This window comes from Protomyctophum parallelum (genome assembly GCF_964188405.1).
Source record: "Protomyctophum parallelum genome assembly, chromosome: 1".
In the NCBI taxonomy this organism is placed as follows: domain Eukaryota; kingdom Metazoa; phylum Chordata; class Actinopteri; order Myctophiformes; family Myctophidae; genus Protomyctophum; species Protomyctophum parallelum.
This window is the reverse complement of record NC_139697.1, coordinates 49,925,867-49,944,476: the sequence shown is the minus strand read 5'-3', so window position 1 is coordinate 49,944,476 and position 18,610 is coordinate 49,925,867. Positions and strand designations below refer to the sequence as shown.

At 46.5% G+C, this 18,610-nt stretch overlaps 1 protein-coding gene across 1 annotated transcript in view; it reads left to right on the top strand.

Annotated features, from left to right (window-relative positions):
* arl10 (ADP-ribosylation factor-like 10) overlaps window positions 1–3,858 on the top strand; it is a 66,491-nt gene extending 62,633 nt beyond the window's left edge. The window contains exon 4 of the mRNA XM_083784381.1: window positions 3,563–3,858. Within this exon, the coding sequence (XP_083640507.1) occupies window positions 3,563–3,733 (171 nt within the window). The 3' untranslated portion in view covers window positions 3,734–3,858. The remainder of the gene's footprint in view (window positions 1–3,562) is intronic.
* Window positions 3,859–18,610: the final 14,752 nt, after the last annotated feature.

Below are 18,610 nucleotides of genomic sequence, written 5' to 3'. Positions count from 1 at the left end.
TATTGAAAACAAACTGGCAGGCAGAGCAGAGCAAGGTCCAAACAGGCTGGTCAGTGCAGGGGCTGGCAGGCAGGCAGGCAGGTGTGGTCTGAGGAGGAGGAGAGGAGAGCGGTGAGTACAGGCAAAATGCAAACTAGAAAAACACAAGGAAACTGAAGTTCACTGGGAACAAACACTGGCATATACTGGCTAGAAGTATCTACTACCACTGTGGTTGATTTAACAATCAGGCGCTGGTGATGTGGGAAGGCCGGGTCTTTATAGGCTGGAGTTGATGAGCTGATGGCAGGCAGGAGCGTAGATTGGAATGAAGGGACTCATGGGAACAGGTGAGCCAAGAGGTAAATGGAGCCAAGCCTACGCCCACACACACGCCCACACATAGCACAGACACTGACAAGACAGAGACATACAAGAAAACCACAGCCCTGCCTGGGACTGTGACATCCACCACCTCATTGCAGATGGATCCTCAGTAACTCCAATGGCACCACCATCACCTTTAACAACTGCATTGGCCTGCTCGTGAGCTTGGTCAATGGCCTGAGAACTCCCTGTAAGTCTTGTGGACCACAAACTTTCCCATCTTAAATTCATTGAACACCTGAGGATGAGTTTGCTCCAAAGAAACCATGTCTCTGAGGTGGATGGGGAGCCATCGAGCATAGTTCACATTGTTGTTTGCAAAGGAGAAGGGGATTAGAGCAGACAGTGCTTGACAATACAAATTTAAGTTAGCCTCTCTGAAAGATCTGACCAAAGAGAAAACCACCAATTCCATTGACAACACAAGCTCCCAGAATTTAAACTGAGGACTCTCCTCCCTGCGTGTCTCACACCAGTCATTAAAATTCAGGGCTTAGCAGGTGTTGGGAATTCACCTAATCAGGCCTAGGCTGGGGTTGCCATTGCAATAGTTTTTCTACATGTTTTTAAACCACCAGTGGTCCTTGAGGTGCAATTGCAATTGAAGCTTTTTTATGGTACATTTTTTAACGTGACAATTTATTTTCTCGATTAATCGTTAATATTGAATTATACTAATACATTTTATTTTGGACACATTTCCACATCCCTACAATTAATTGTATTTTTATAAAATGATAATCTATTAAAATAAGACAATAGGCTATGTATGCCGTGCATCGTGTGGTCCGTTCAGTTTCATTAATTCATTGTGCATTAAATAATCAATGGATTACAATAATATAACATTACCAGTATGCCCTGGTTGTGCGTTAATTCACTCGTATACAAAAGTGAAAAAATGATCATGGCTGTGATCAGACAACTTCTGAAAACACTACATTTTAGTCACGTAATAGGCGCCATCATGAAAAATAGCGGCCATATTGGAATTAAATTGACACCATTGAGTTTTTACACATCAGAATACATTCATTTTGATATTTGGATCATTTCTGTGCATTCAAGTTCTACATCGAAAACCTTTGTGCATTGACGAGGCGGCCATCTTGAAAACTGGTGGCCATCTTGGATTTTCAGCTGGATAACATACTTTTCTTAGAAAGTACATCATGGACATAATTTGTGCCAGATTTGGTGCTTGTACCACCAAGTGAAGGATTATTATGGAATATTGACTTAATCTGTTATCGTTTAATTCCCATTGTATCATCATAATATTCTTTTTTTTTTTTCTAAATTCAGAATTGGATACTCAAAAACATATATTTTGAAGTAAAGGCCATCAAAATAGGATTTTAGAGCTCAATATAGCTCAAACACAGTTTAAAACCACCTCAAATGGCGGCCATCTTGAAAAATGGTGTCCATTTTGTTTTTTTTTCAGGTGGACAACGTACATTTCTGAGAGAGTAGGTTCCGAAGCACTTGTGTGCCAATTTTGGTGCTTGTATCACCAAATGAACGATTCTTATGATATATTGACTTAATCTGCTGTACTACCACTAGGTCAGATCCTCCGCCACCATGGACTTCAGTTCCACTCCTATGCCGATGACACACAGCTGTACCTCTCCACCAAAGCCGTCACCCAAACCACCCACTCCACTCTCACTGCCTGCCTCACAGACATAAAAACATAGATGCAAAAGAACTTTCTCAAACTCAATTGCAATAAATCGGAAATCATCATCATCGGTCCCAACTCCCTCACCAATTCCACCCAAGGTTTTTCCAAGGAACATCAATGTCGGTGTTGGTTCACCTATGTGACGTTAATGAGCACCAGTATGAGGAGTACCAGTAGGGGTGCTGTTGTGCCAGAAACAGTGTTGCCTATGAGAGAGAGAGAGAGAGAGAGAGAGAGAGAGGGGAGTTGCAACACTTAGTTCACACGGGTGTGATTTTCATTAAACATTGACGGATCCACTGTTACACCCTCCACCCGCATCCGCAAACTGTTTACCAAGTCACCAAAACCGCCTTCTTCCACCTCAAGAACATTGCCCGTCTCCAACCCTCTCTGTCATTTTCCACAGCTGAAACACTCATCCACGCCTTCATCACATCCCGCAGTATCCTCTACGGCACCACCTCCAAAGTCCTCAATATACTGCAATATGTCCAGAACTCCGCTGCCCGTCTGCTCACCAGTACCCGTTCCAGAGACCACATTACACCAGTGCTCCCTGACCTTCACTGGCTACCGGTTAAACAAAGAATCCACTTCAAAACACTCCTGACCACCTACAAAGCACTAAACAACCTGGCTCCCCCATACCTCTGTGACCTCCTCAAACGTCATGTCCCCTCTTGCTCCCTCAGGTCTGGCGATGCATACCTCCTCGACGTCCCCAAAACCAAACTCCGTACGTGGGGTGACAGAGCTTTTGCCTTTGCTGCCCCAACCCTGTGGAATGCCCTCCCTTAGGCACTCAGAGATGCCCCCCACCCTCCAAACTTTCAAAACCGCCCTCAAGACCCACCTCTTCAATATTGCCTTCCCTAGCTAACCCTTTTCAATGTATTTTAATGTTCTTTAGCTTTTAGTGTTTTTCCTTTTTTTTTTATAAAGTTGTTTTTATTTTGTTGTTACCTCTGTAAAGCCCCCCCATGTAAAGCGTCTTTGGGTACTCAGAAAAGCGCTATATAAGTATGAGATATTATTATTATTATTATTATTATTATTACATGTGTGTATTTCTCCTTTAAATGTGATATTTAGGACTGATTGTCATACTGATTGTATGCTTTCTTTGCAATTATATATAATCAAAGTTACCAAATAGTTGTAGTGGAGTAAAAGTACAATATCTGCCTCTGAGATGTAATGGAGTAGAAGTAAAAGTTAAAAGTAGCTAAAAATACCTCAAAATTGCTCTTAATTACTCCGACCTCTACCACCTCCGACCTCTCCCTGTAAAAAAGGTTGTCCAGTCCTCACTTTGTGACCTTGTTCTTGAAAGGTGCTATATAAATAAAGCTTTATTATTATTATTATTATTGTTATTATTATTATTCTCCTATTTGTGATGTACTGTCTTACCCTGTGGGCCACGAGCCTGTAATAAAGTTTATATATATATTACTCTCCATGACACCACTGATATTCAGACATAATTTCTCTCTCTCTCAGGACATGCCCGGTGCAGTGGGGGTGCCAGAGCTCCACGAGGCCCTGTCCCTGGGCTCCGTGTCGGAGGAGCGCAGGCTGTACCTCCTGGCCTCCCAGCTGAGGAATGACTCCTCCTCCTCCTCCCAGCACGGCCTGCAGGCGCTCCAGGACCTGCTGCTGCAGCTGGTGTGAGGAGGAGGAGGAGCCGTCTGTGGAGTCACGCACGTTACAACTTCAGCTCATCCGCCATAGTCTTTTGTTTAAAGTGGGAAATTTGGTAGATAGTATTTTTTTCCATTAACATCCTATGGCAGGCACAATTTGTCCTTTCCTCATGCTGTGACATGTCAAACTAGGGGATTTTCACAATTCTGAATGAGGTCAGCACATTTTGGCAAGTGGCTATGGCTGTTTTTAGCCCAAGGAGTGTATTCTGTGCAAAACTAATGCTTGGAATGGATTCAGAATAATGAAAACCTCCAGTTTGACATGTTACATGCTACTTAAAGCAAAAGAAAAGTTTGACATTTTTGCCTGCCATAGGATATTAATGGTAGGGTCACAAGAAACCCCTAAAATTGCCCAATACCGACAACCCATCAGCAAGCGGATTCATGAATATATTGTATAGACAAAATTTTAGGCCAATAAAAAAGACTATATACCAAATCTCCCACCCGTCGACCTTGACTGCCGGACTACCAGACAAGCTGTACATCGTAGGGTGACAAGATGTCCCCCCTGTTGCGTGGTGCGACAGTCCCTCATTTCCAAGACGTTTTAGGCGTCCCGCAAATTGAGACTCGATCTGTCCCACATTGTGACTGGCAGGCATCTAGTGTTCGAATGCCTTAATAGTTGGCTTTCTGTTTTAAAGATGGAGTGCCACGATTTTTTCCCACCCTAAAACATGATCATCAGGTATTATTATAATATAATGAGCAAGAACTTTTTCCAAAAAGTGTACAGTATTTGTTAAAATCATGCTTTTATGTGGACACGCCCAACAGCTCATTAAGTATGCCTGGTTTGCCTGGTGGGTGGTGATGGGTGGTGATCTACCTGAACTGAAGCCGCACCCACAGCTGTAGTTGTATGATAAAGGGGGAGGGGCTGATAAGTGTGATGTGACTGTCACTATACTATAGGCCTACTGTTTATTTCATTGGCCCGTTTGACTGTCAAGGGTTCAGCCTCCAGGAAGAAACCTTAAATACAAAGTTAATACACGATTGCACATAAAAACGACTCCAGGGTGTCTAATGAAGTACTGTCACCTAGACACATGAAAAACTGGAAAAAAAACTTGTGGCACTCCATCTTTAAAGCTTTCTCTTTTCCAGCAAGATGATGTTTTAGTTTTTTTAGTTTTGTTTAAGCCTTAAAATAACATGAGAAATCCTCTGGTCTAGGCTACAGTACCAAATCGACCATACCACCCCATGACCAAAATTTGCATTTTAAAACAAAATGTGAGACTCCTGAGGGGTTTAATAACAACAATGATAGGAAATGTTAGGCCCACGGTCTAATAATATTATGACATCAAGACATGTAACAGCAACTCAAGTAATAAGTTGCTAACCCCGTGGACAGACGTTAAACTTCAAGCTTATCTCCACACACGCTGTATACGTTTCTCAACGTAGGGTCTGGGGACCACCAAGGGTCCTTGAGGGGCCCCCTGTGTTGATTTTGACAGATAATTTTGATTTTAGACTTTTTTGTGTTGTTGGTCTAGTTTTAGTCGACCAAATACTGTATAATTTCAGTCAACTAAATCTATAGTTTATTTAGTCGACTAAAGTGTATTTTGGCAGGCCTTTGAAATTGTCAATATATTTAGTCATAGTTTAATTCATCATATTCATCAGTTTTTGTCAGTGAAAGATTTTCGTTGTAGTTTTTGTCGACAAAATCAACACTATTGGAGGCTCTTTCAAGATTTTTCAAAAATGTAAAAAAGAAAATCGAAAATATAAAAGCTCACACAAGTTCGCACATCTGCTATTTTTTGATAACCACCGTTCTAAATCGTCCCATGTGTACTGTACACAGAGTGTTAAGGCCTATTCATAGTCTGGATTTTCGGTGATGAGGTGACCACCGCTCCGGTGGTGAGGTGACCACCGGAGCTGAAATAACATTGAGCGGTGGTGAGTAAAAACAGAGAGAAGGGCTGGAGCGGTGGCGGTGGTTTGCTCTTCACCGCGGCTCGTGACGTCATGTTGTAGTTCGGTGGTCACCCCACCACCGTGAATCCAGACTATGTATGAGCCTTTACAGAGCTGTAGCACTTCATGGACCCCTGGGGGTCCCCAGTCCAGAGAGGCCGTCTCACCTGCTCCTCATGGCTTGTCGGGCGAAAAGGAGCAGACGTGAAGACGAAGGAATGCACCTTATTATTATTATTATTAACAGCAGCTATAGTGTTTAATGTTTGTGTTGTCTGAACAAACATTAAAAAATGCCATTGAATGGAGAATTTACGTGTGTGTGTGTGTATGTGTGTGTCTGAACAAATCAGCTGGGTATGTCGGTGGGAACCCTTGGCCAATAAGGGAACACCATTCTTGATGATGATGTACAATGATTAGAGTTCCCCTCACTTCACATAAGTGTGATTTTTCTTACATTTTTAACCCTTTTAGACCGTTGGTTGGCCTCTCCTTCTGCGCCATACTCCTTGCTGTTTACGGCTCAGAAAGAATATCTAGGGAGCTCTCCATGGTTTTGACCAAAAAGGCATACTTCTGTCTTCATTTCGGACTTCAACAAGCCTCTCGTTTGGAATATTAACGCTTCTAGAGAAACTTTAGCGTGACCATCGCGAGGTAAGAATGGAACATTTTGCCTACCGGTTTTGGGGGGCAGAACGGAAGGAGAGAACATGCAAACTCCACACAGAAAGGCCCTTTGGCCAACCCCGCCTCGGGTATGGGCACTGATGACGTGGAGGAGAAACGCCCCCAGTGCCCACAGCGTCCCACTCCCACACCCCACAGCGTCTCCAGTGGGAATCTAACCCAGGACCTTCTAGCTGTGAGGTGACAGCGCTACCGACTGCGCCACCGTGCCCCCCAGCAGCCATTATAACTATGGGAGCAGCGGTGATAGTGCTGGCGGTGCACTGAACGCACGTGCGAATGCAAAAGGTGTCGTTTTTTTTTGCACACAAATCACATGTACGCACGTGTAACGCCAGGGCCCTCGGTGGGTTTGAATCGGCACTGTTGAGGCATCTAACCATTTTCAGCGATCATTTCTGGCTCTGATAATTATTGTCAATCTGTCAATTATTATTTGCAGTTTCCCAAAAGTTCATTAGGACAGAAACATACTCAATGCTCTTTAGATACCCCAATACAATTCACACATTGAAAAGCAACACAGCAGAAAACAACGTGTGATATGTCTTCTTTTATTTTTTTGCTGGACAGATATCTCATAAACGTCTCGATCATTCAGAAATAGTGTTTATCCATAAGCTGGTCCACCATTAGCCCCAATACGTTCCCTCAGTCCCTACGCTCATTCTGTAGCTCCGAGATGAGGTCACAAATCCAAGCATTCCCATTGCATTTCAGAAATGGTTTCCACAATTTACACTGCTTACCCTTTTCTTCAGATTGTATCCAAAAAAGTGAAGGTCCAAGAACGAGCTAAACTAAATTAATTTTTTTCTCTGTCAAGAAAATCCAAGTCTCGGCATGAAACGAGCGTTTAAATCGCTTGTTTAGTCATTCTCTTCCTTGTTTTTCCCATTCTTCTTTGTTCTGTTTATCCCACTGGAAAGTATCATCCCCATTTTGCAGCGGTGCTCCCCCTACCGGTTCGGAAGAATTATTACACCAGGTTTCACTGTCACATCTCCCGGCTTTCTGTAATATGACGTATGCCGCTTATCTCTTAAATTGTTCAGAGTCTGCGCACGTTCACAGTTTCACACGACCACGGTTTATTACCCTGTTGACCTAATCATCACCGATTGTTTCTCTGAGCTCAGTAGAAGAAAAACTACGAGGACAACAGATGTAACAATTGCGTCTGCCAGCCCAGTGACTAAATGTGAAAATTGTGGATTGGTATTCCAAAAAACTTCAAAGGGATACACAAGAGTGCTGCTGAATTTTACAAGTCCGACGACATCAACATTGTTATTTCCACAATTTTCTCCTAATGCAGAAACATATGTAGGCTATGCCACACCTGTACCTATTTTTCAAACTAAGTGCAACGGAAAGAAAAGAAGATGGACAGCAAGCGCTCCTTCAACATCAAGAGGATCACCATCAAAATCAATGGCATCACCCCACAATCACATAAAAAATAATAGTACAGCAGATAATAGGAACGATCTTTCACTTGGTGATACAAGCGTGAAATTTGGCATGAACATGCCTCTGGGTCACCTCTTTAACTTTTTTAACCAAGCCAACGAAAAATCTGGACAACCATGGGTGCGGCCGATTCGAGACCGGGCACTGCACTCCCTGTGGGTGTGTGGAACGTGTGTGTCGAATTTGAAGTCGGTTGGGCGAACGGTTCTCGAGTTACGTGGATTACAGATGTATGATGCCGTGAACATTCCTTTGGTTCAACTCTTTAACTTTTTAAACCAAGCCATCCAAAACTCCAATATGGCGGTGATTTTTCAAGATGGCTCGGTTTAAAAAGTTAAAGAGTTGACCCAAAGGAATGTTCATGGCAAATGTCACGCTTGTATCACCAAGCGAACAACCGTTCCAATGATCTGCTAATTGCACGAATTTTGTGTGTGTCTGCATCTGTAATCCACGTAACTCGAGAACCGTTTGCCCCACCGACTTCAAATTCGACACACACATTCCACACACCCACAGGGAGTGCAGTGCCCGGTCTCGAGTCGGCCGGACCCATGGTTGTCCAGTACCGCCACAAAAGGCCTTTTTCATTTGGCTGCCATCTTGAAAAATGACCACCATATTGGATTTTTCGCTGGCTCGGTTTAAAAAGTTGAAGAGATGACCCAGAGGCATGTTCATGCCAAATTTCATGCTTGTATCACCAAGTGAAAGATCGTTCCTATTATCTGCTGTACTATGCCTCTGTGAATTGTAGTTTTAAGTGTTAGTTTAACATGGCTGTTTGTGCTTTTAGGGCCAGCACCACACCTGCTGCTTTGCTGGGGATTATTTATGGGGAATATCCACAAGCTTCCCCGTTCCACACAGTCCCTCCCCACTCCTTCCACAACGGCCCGGTCGGGAATCGACCACACAGCCACTGGCTGGATAGGCCACCAGGGGGTCGCCAGTATTGCTTGATTTATTATATTACATTATTATTATTGTCTCCACCAGGCCGAAGGCCTAGGGGGAGAGTATGTTTTGCACTCCGTCCGTCCGTCCGTGTGTCCGTGTGTGTGTGTCCGTCCGTCCGTCCGTCCGTCCGTGTGTCCGTGAGCAGCTAATCTCGGCCACCGTTAACCCGGTCGATGCCAAATTTTGCACACACACTCCCTGGATGCCAACGATGAACCTCTGCCCCAAACTTTCCAGAACGGCCTGTTATAGCGCCACCAAGAGGCCGCTTTGTGCAAAACAAGTTTTTGCACAGTACACCTACAGATTTTGTCCAAACATCACGCAAATTGGTACACAGTCTCTCTAGAGCCATTCAACGAAACCAGTCTTTCAGATTTCCAGAACGGCCTGTTATAGCGCCACCAGGAGGCCACTTTGTGCAAAACAAGTTTTTGCACAGTACACCTACAGATTTTGTCCAAACATCACGCAAATTGGTACACAGTCTCTCTAGAGCCATTCAACGAAACCAGTCTTTCAGATTTCCAGAACGGCCTGTTATAGCGCCACCAGGAGGCCGCTTTGTGCAAAACAAGTTTTTGCACAGTACACCTACAGATTTTGTCCAAACATCACGCAAATTGGTACACAGTCTCTCTAGAGCCATTCAACGAAACCAGTCTTTCAGATTTCTCAGACTCCATCCTGATTGGTTAAGATTGGCTTCCAAAGTTCACAGGAGTGCTCAGTTTCAAACAAAATGCTGCAAATCATGAACACATCGCGTGATTTCCGTGAAATTGTGCACCCACATTCCCACTAGGCAGAGGACGAAATGCCACATGAACAATTTCAACTCAGCCTCAAGGTGGCGCTATAACTGGCCGAAAAGTGTTTTTACCTCTAACTGCACGGATCTGTGGATAACTTTGTATGCCAACTCCCTAGAGGCCAAGGAAAAACCTTTGCCTGGAATTCTTCACATCTGCTCATCCTGGTGGAGACCTGTGCCCAGTAGGGCACTTTTTCTAGTTATTATTATTATTATTATTATTATTATTTAGTTGTTGTGTTTATGTTATTGGAAGGCTCATCAGGCCTATAAGCCGACACCCTAGTATCACTACCGGGGAGTGATATGATTTTAATATATTCCACTATGAAGTGTGGAATGGAATACAAGCATTACATCTGAACCTCATCAACCTTTTCTCCATTCTTAATATTATTGCTGAAATGTGTAATGAATGAATTGCTAATTAAACCATTTTTGTACCTTGTACCTTTTGTAACCACGTTTATGCCTGCCCTTTATCCATTGTATAACGAATCTGTGTTGGGGAGTCATTCAGTGCTCCGGATGTTCAGTATTATATTCTAGTAAATATCTCCTGGGGCGCAACTCCCCAGGTGGCGTAGTTGGCTATAGGTTAATTCAGACCATCCTGTCAGCTGTCACACAGGCACAGTGACAGCGGAATGCAGTCAAGGGTGCGCCCTTTATTACCTATAACAGGAGAGAGATGTGCCATATATGCGCACGGCGACCCACTCACTTTCTTCTCACCAACACCAACCACGCTATTTGCGATTGCATTCACACCTCTCTCTCTCTCTCTCTCTCTCTCTCTCTGCACTCTCTCTTCCTCTATAGCATGACCATGAAATGGAGAGCAAAATACAGCACGAGAATATAGTTTCACATGGCTATGCACACACAGACTTGTTGATTGTGTACTGCGCAATGGCATTTGCCTCGGTCCTTTATTGGTAGGTTAATATCCACAGTTTATCTGTAGCGAACTGCAATTAATCTATTGTTCAAGCTTCACACTCGTACAAATTAAATCACCAGTCCGCACTGGACTAGTAGGCTGATATATTTATTATTGGAGGATATGCAGCAGAGCAGAGCCTTTGCTCGCGCTGCAGTCAGTGCAGTTGATGCAACATATGTTGTTAACAGTGTTAACAGTGATATATAAAAATGAACAATCGGAGATATCCGTCCGTGTAGTTTCCATGCAGGCACAAGCTGCATATCTCACCTAAAAAATTATATGCGCTAATAAGCGAATAGCTCAGTTTCGCATGACTACTGCAGCTCCACTGATTCGGATATTTTCTAAAATCTTCACTTATTTATCCGTTTCCAAAAACTTCCGTTCACTCATGAGCTAAATTCCAATTCACACTCGCTCACTCTCCTCTCGTCCTCCACTCGCTCCTCGGCTCCGCCCCCAGCGAGGAGGAGAGGAGGAGGAGAGGATTCTATGCGAGGACAGAGTGGTGGTCGAATTTTCCTCTAGAATCGGAATGTACTACGCTGTCATTTTAAGGGACGGCACATTCCGCGATCACTAATGATGTGTATCAATTCAATTCAATTCAAAGGGCTTTATTGGCATGGGAAAACATACGTTAACATTGCCAAAGCAAAAGTGGTGGAACAATACAGTGTCACACTCACACAGCTGGATCACTGGAACTCCGAACAGAGCCGTACAGTCTATACAGAATAGACAATTCATCATTTTGTACATGTAACCGAGGGTCCGAGGCCAATGTGTATGTATTGGTGCAAGGCACTTGTGCAAGGCAAGGCTATTTATTCCTGAAATAGTGAATAAGCGCCAGGATGCGCACACGTATAAATCACCCCTCCTCCGACAGTCAGTCCTCCTCCGCGGTCTTTGCAAATAACGGACACTATAACAGGAATTAGGTATAGTCTCTCTGACTTACATATTCAGTTCAGTCCACATATAAATAAATACATTTTTGTCACCGTCATTCATAGCAGTCTGTGCATTCAGGCATGCACAGAGACGAATTAACTATAGCTTTTGAGGTGCGCACAATATAGCCGGCCTAATTTATATATCCTACTTTTATTATGCTTATATCACACAACGCAATAAAGCCAGTGGCTTGTTGTGGTCCTTTCACTTTCACATAGGTAGGCTAGATAGGCTACTTTATCATTCTGAAGCTCTATTCATTCATTGAAAATTTGTCTCTTCAACAAACAGTTGAACAGTGCGTGCATGTGTGTTGGCCTTTGGGTCAGCGACTTCAGCCAGTCAGCCGGCCGGCAGCAGCTAGTGGATGGGGTGGCGTGGGGGCGTGCATAGTATCTGGTTTCAAGCAGTGTTTTTGTGCCACATGTGGAGGAGGCGGACTTATGTCACTGGAGAAGGAAAAAAAAACATGTACACGTGATGCGGAAATCCGCTACAAGGAGACAAAATACCCCACCGAGCCTGCACCTGATGTACACTCGCTCTATGCGGTCTCGGAGAGCCCACTCGGCTCCTCCACTCGACTCCACTCTCCTCCTCGATGGAGCACTTTAACAAAATATGTAACGTTAACCATTTCCGGGTCACGCTGGAATGACCCTGAGTGACCGAGTGGGAGTGAGCGAGTGGCCGAGATTTTGGGTATTGGAATTTAGCTATAGTGAGCAATGCGCAAAACTGCCTCCTGGAACTTGGCAGGAATGACAATTTGGAAAATTTGGTTTCCAATGAACCCAGCATTGCCATGTGGCACACATTTGCGCAGTAGGCCTACCCACAATGTTGGGATTTTTTAATTTTTTTGAACTAGTTCAGTTCACAGTTCAGAAATTTAAAAAGGAACTAGTTCAGTTCATAGTTCCTAATTCAACATTTTGAACTAAAGTTCATGGTTCCAACAATTGTAGTTCTCTATCGTATCAGAGACTATCTCTCCACCCAACATATTTCATATGTATGGGGAATGTCCCCACCTCACTTGTGACGTGGATACCTCTTTAAGACACACCAGTGCACTGGCACGCACGGGTATATAAGGCCCAGGTGGTGCGTGATTACACTGCTTTTTTGATCTCCACCGAGCAGTCCAAGACGTGGTCTCCTCAACGGAAGTGCAGAGCAAGTTATCAACAATAACTGCATTTTTTAGACTTTTTGAAAAGCAACTACTCACGAGTTCTGGCAGCCGGATTAATCCACTGCTGGAGGCAGGTTAGAGAGCTGGCGTGGATCGCTCCTCTCTGGATTGCTGTCACACAGCTCGTTTGTAGGTATAGCAAACAAAAACAGGGTAACACCAGCCAAAACACCGTTACAGGCGTATTGCTGACATAGTGTTAGTTTACGCGTCCTGTGGTGTAGCCTGTCTGTCGACCTGTGGGCAGGGACACAGACAGGACCATTGGCTCTGTAATCCTGTAAAGCAGCGGAATAATCGCACTATACGTTTGTATCACTGGCTTGGTGTCAGTTAACGCATCCGTGATGCATATTCCGTGGGCTGGAGTGGACCTGCGGTTGGCGCAGCGAAACATCAGCCCCGCTATAGGCTTATCATTTAACACAGCACACTATACACTAGTGTATAGTATACAGGCGTATTGTCGCTGGGGCGGCTTCCGCGTCTTTGGTGCTGTGTTCTTTTGCTTCGCCTCGTGAGAGACAGAGCTCCCTGGGGTGTATTGCGGCTAAAGCCGTTCACACACCCTGGTGTAGACTGCGTGGTAGAACCCGTACGGACGGGGGAAGCCACGGAGCAAGCTTATCCTCCGAACCGTGGGTCCTGTCAGTCATAGACAGGACGAGCTAATTCCACAACAAACAAAGTTTGGTCTCCAGTGCACGGTGATATATCGTAGGGTAAATTGTTGCCTGGAAAGTCGAGCGGAGACTCTCATAAATCCCTGTTCTAGTGGACCAAACAGTGGAAATTGGTATACGTATATACACTATATAATGCAAAACGTTTGGAGCAGAGTGTTTGTCTCCAACTCAAACACTCTGTGTCTCAGTGCAGCTAGGAAATTCAGGTGCAACCTCCTCCAGAGAGAGAGAGAGAGAGAGACTATAGAACTCAGCTGGCTGTTGTTTAGTTATTTTTCTATTTGGAAAGATCCCCATTAGCTGATGCCATGGCAGTCAGCTATAGTCTTTTGGGGTCCACATGAAACATGTTACCAAGAGAAAAAAAACAAAAAACAACACATGAATATCAATATGTGACTGAGAGACAGCAGTGTAAATTGCACATAGGGTAAATTGTGCCCTCACTTCTCAAGCACATTACTATACTCCCCGTTTTTTGAGCATGTTTAAGCAATTAAATTTGTATATATTTAATATAACATATTCAAATAATAGTGTATATAGGTATTGAATTAAATGGAAACAGCAGGGGTTTCTCTGGGGCTGCGTGGGGCACATATGCCCACAGAGGATGGCCATGACCAGTGGGTTCCCGGGTCATGCTGATAGCAGCTCATGAAGATCCTGACTCCTGTATGTTTTTCTTCCTCTTGCCAGTTGAGGCTAGGAGGAATGAAGGAATCCGACGGCCATATAACACACTATACAGGGGTATTGCTGGCGGGGCGCCAGTTTACGCTCCTGTGGTGTAGCCTGTCTGTCGATCTGAGTGCAGTGACACAGACAGGACCAGTGGCCCGGTAATCCTTAAAGGCAGTGGAATACAACGCACTATATGGGTGTATTATTGGCATGGCGTCAATTCACGCATCCATGCTGCATATTCTGTGGGCTGGAGGGGACCTGCAAGTGCGCAGTGAATATAGTTGTGTATATTCGTACGTCTCTAAATGTTTTGATGAATTGAAGATGGTGGGCCCTATTGTAAACAAGTGTAATGCTTTATGGTATCGCCCACTCTCTGTTAACAGTATTTGTATTGAGTTGTACTCGAAATGTACTGTAATTCTGCAAGCTGTTAGTAAATCAGTAAATCAATCAATCAAAACAACAGCCCGGCCAGGCTATAGCATTAAAACGCACTATACAGGCGTATTGTCGCCGGGGCGACTTCCGCATCTGTAGTGCCGTGTTTTTGCCTCGCCTCGTGAGAGAGAGCTCACTTGAGTGTATTGCGGCTAAAGCCGTTCACGCACTCCGGTGTAGACTGCGTGGTAGAACCCGTGCGACGGGGGACGCCACGGAGCAAGCTCATCCTCCGAACCGTGGGTTCTGTCATAGACAGGATGAGCGTATGGCTGCCGTGGCAGTCAGCTTTCCGCGTTCAGGTGTAGTAGCGCACTATACAGTGTATAGGACGTGCTGAGTCTGCCAGGAGCAAGCCCTGAAATCACAGCCATTTGCACACTACTGTATATACGGCGTATTGCTGACCGTGTCAGCTCACGCGTCCGTGATGTAGTTTCGCCAATGTCGGCAACTCGAGTGTGCCGCGGCTGTCGGGCGGAATACTCTGTACGGTGTATCACGGCAAGGCCGTTCACGCACCTATAGGTGTAAACTTGCATGGTATAATCCGGTTACCGGTTCGAAACCACAAAGTAAGCTCCTTCTCATCCCGAGAATGCACTATGGCTATCTAGGCACAGCTAGTCAACACAGGGTTATTCTGTCACTGCTTCAGCACCGGCTTATATGTGGCACTTATGTGACCATTAGGGCCCGGACCTTATTGAGGAGCTGCAGCGACTGGCTTTCAGGCTCCCCAGGCAGTGGCAGCAGGCATGCTATTGATGCCCTTTGGTGAGGTGCCGTCTGTGGCAGCCCCAGGCCAAGCTGCGATAGGAGGACAAGCTCCCCCACGCTGCCTATTGAGCCACCGGCCATGTTTGGCCAAAAGGCCAGTGCTTTGCTACAGCATCCTAAGGAGGCTGTGGAGGTGCACAGGAGGTGCAGGAATGCTCCGGCAAGGCCATGAGTAGCCTGCCTCGGTCACCCCTCAGGCTGTGCAACCCCAGTCAGGTTTGGCAGTTCCAGGGACCTACGGGTCCGGTTACAGGCCAACCGGCAGGGTATGGCTAAAATGTGCTCGGCGGGCTAAGCCCATACCTCAGTCCTGACAGTTAAGGCCCCAGACCCCACCCGCTGTCTCTCGGGACAGCGGTTGTCCTGGAAGACAATTCAGGTGGACCCCTGGGTGGGTTCCACTATGTCTTCGGGAGGGTGGGGTGCTGCTTACAGCACTCCCGGCAAGGAAGGGCTGAGGGTCTTACAGGCCATCCTCCAAGGCGACTGGCTTGCCATGCTCGACCGGGGATGTTTATTCTCAGATCCCGGGTCTGACGCACTGACCGGCTTGTCTTAGATGACAGAACCTTCGAGTCCCGTGTCCTCCCATTCGGCATATGTCTAGCCCCCCGATTGGACATAGTCCTTGGCGGGAGGGCCTTTGCATCCTAAATTGGATAACTGAATGGTGTGTGCTCGCTCAGAGGTGCAGTGCCACAACAACGTGGCCAGGCACCTGCAGCACTTTGGGCACCTAGGCCGGCACCTCAACAAGAGGCCTTGCAGGCGTCAACTCTCACAGTCCGCAGCGCTCCTCGGCATGTGTTAGAGGGCAAAGCAGGGACTCTGTCCCTTGCTCTAGTGAGTCGGGCCACCCTCAGGTTGTGCCTCCGCCCCTTAGGGCTGAGGGCAATCATGGTGCACTTTGTGCCTCCGGCTCTTCTGAACATGCAGCCAGTGCATTATCTGTCATTCACAGTCATGCACTACGTGGGCGTATCGTTGACAGCGTCAGTTTACACGTTCCACGTTGTTCCAGCGAATTCACACTGCTGTTCACACAGCAGAATGTGACGAGACTGTCAGGGGTGAGCAGAACCGCCATAAGGTTGTATTACGGCATGGCCGTTTAAACACCTGGGTGTAATTCTGTGTGTTGGAGACCGGTTGAGCTCCCTCCTCATCCAGAGGTAATCGTGTGGCTAGGCCAGGGATCTGGCAACATGGCGGGCCGCTGTCCCACACAAGGGCGACACAATAGTCACCCAGTTGGTCCTCATACCGTTCATCCCTCACACAATAGGCCAGCAGTCCCTCCTCGGGGAGTGGTATTGTCTGCCTTACGGCATGAGCCAATTAAGCCCGTGGAGACTTGGGCTGCAATGGCTTCTCACAGGACAGCATTCTTGCTGTTAGCACTGCAGTGTCAGCCACAAGAATGTCTCTGTCAGTGAGGGGTGCTGCCGCTTCCTACATGGCAATGCTTAGGTGTTGTCGCCATCAATCCCTGCATTTTGCCTACGGCCTGATCAGAGTGTGAGCCAGTCAGTCTATTGATTTTCACCCTTCCCACCCTCCTAAGCAGGGTGGTGGAGCAGGGGAAATGGGCCTAACTGTCTTAGGCAGATAGTCTCCAAGACTGGACTTCACTCATTGGCTTGTGAAACAATCCAGCAGGCATATAGGTGGGCAGGCAGGCCAGCCCCAACGGGAACATGTGCACATTCCACACAAGGCCTCGCTGCCGCATGGGTTTACGGCGAGATGCCCTCCAATCTGAGTTCTGTGGGACAGCCTCTTGATCGATGCTGTCAGCATTTATCAGGTTCTACCATTATGTGGTATCAGTGTGGCATCCAGCACCCTTCTCACTGGGTGTGTGCTTAGCTCCGCAGCATAAACGCGATGGGAACTATGCACAAAAACGAAGGCCATCCACTTTTTACTTGTAAAACCGTGATGTGACATAAGGATCATTCCGGTTCAGAGAACAGGGCTTCAACAGTCAGCTGACCGAGTGTTCGGCAGGCTGACTTGAGCGGGAGCGCAGGCCCTGCAGACTGCAGTAACCTCGTTACAAAGAAAGGAAGAGCATTTCCTGAAGGGTGCCCTGAGGCCCAGAGGAGCTCAGGTTAGGGACCCAATCAGGCCCATCTGGGGTTAGCTCCGGAGGCTCTACGACCTTTAGTCAGTGAGCGTGACATGCTCAAGACAGCAGTCTTGTCGGTGTCACATCTGCAAGGAGAAATGGGGGAGTTGCGAGCTCTGTCAATCCATAATGAGCTCTGCAGGCCTATGCCGGATGATGGTATAGTCTTGCCCCAAACCGGCCTTTCTCCCCAATGTTTTCAAAAGGGCACGTCTCAATCAGGTGATTGAGCTCTGTCCTACCATCGTCATACAGACAGTAGACATACAGAGACGGAGTCGGTCCTCACTCTGCCCTATTGGAGCATTAGATTCGTATGCCAGGGCCACACAAGGCCCACAGAGTAACGAACCAGCTCTTTGAGTGCTTCAAGTGAGAGTGCATGGATCACAGAGGTTATCCAGCACACAAACAGGTAGGAGTACCAGTGCCGCCTGGAGGGCAGGCACACTCCACCTGGGGACGCTGTGGAAAGGTGCGTCTCTGACAGACCTGCACAGCAGCGACATAGTCTACTCCGTCTAATGTACATTCACCCGGTTATACCGGCTGAACATGCAGCATTCGCTCCCTTCGGGGAGTTGGTCTCGCATGCTACTCAGCGGTGGGTGTCATTGTCACCTTCACCAGTCAAGCCAGCCTTGCGTCTAGTGGGCTGGCTTGGGCGGCCCTTCACCCCTGTGGTCTCTGGCCTTAGCGTCTTGCAGGGCCGGGCTCTGGGTGGCGCCTAGCGCCTGAGCATTTGGCGGCGGATGGCGTCTGGCTGTCCGGCCGTTCCAGGGGTTGTAAATACATTACATTGAACATACATGATGAATCATTCCAAATTCAGTATGTGCTGGGTCGAAGCCCACTGGTGTTGTCTTTGGGGTTCTGGGACTGCTTCGCTTCCTCACGAGGTGTCTTACAGAGTTCCCCATACATATGAAATATGTTGGGTGGAGAGATAGTCTCTGATACGATAGAGAACGTGTGGTTACGTGGTAACCTATGTTCTCTGAGTGAAGAGACTATCTCTCCACCTCGATGTCGCTCAGAAGCGGTGTCGATCAAGTAAACCAGTGTAATCACGCACCACCTGGGCCTTATATACCCGTGCGTGCCAGTGCACTGGTGTGTC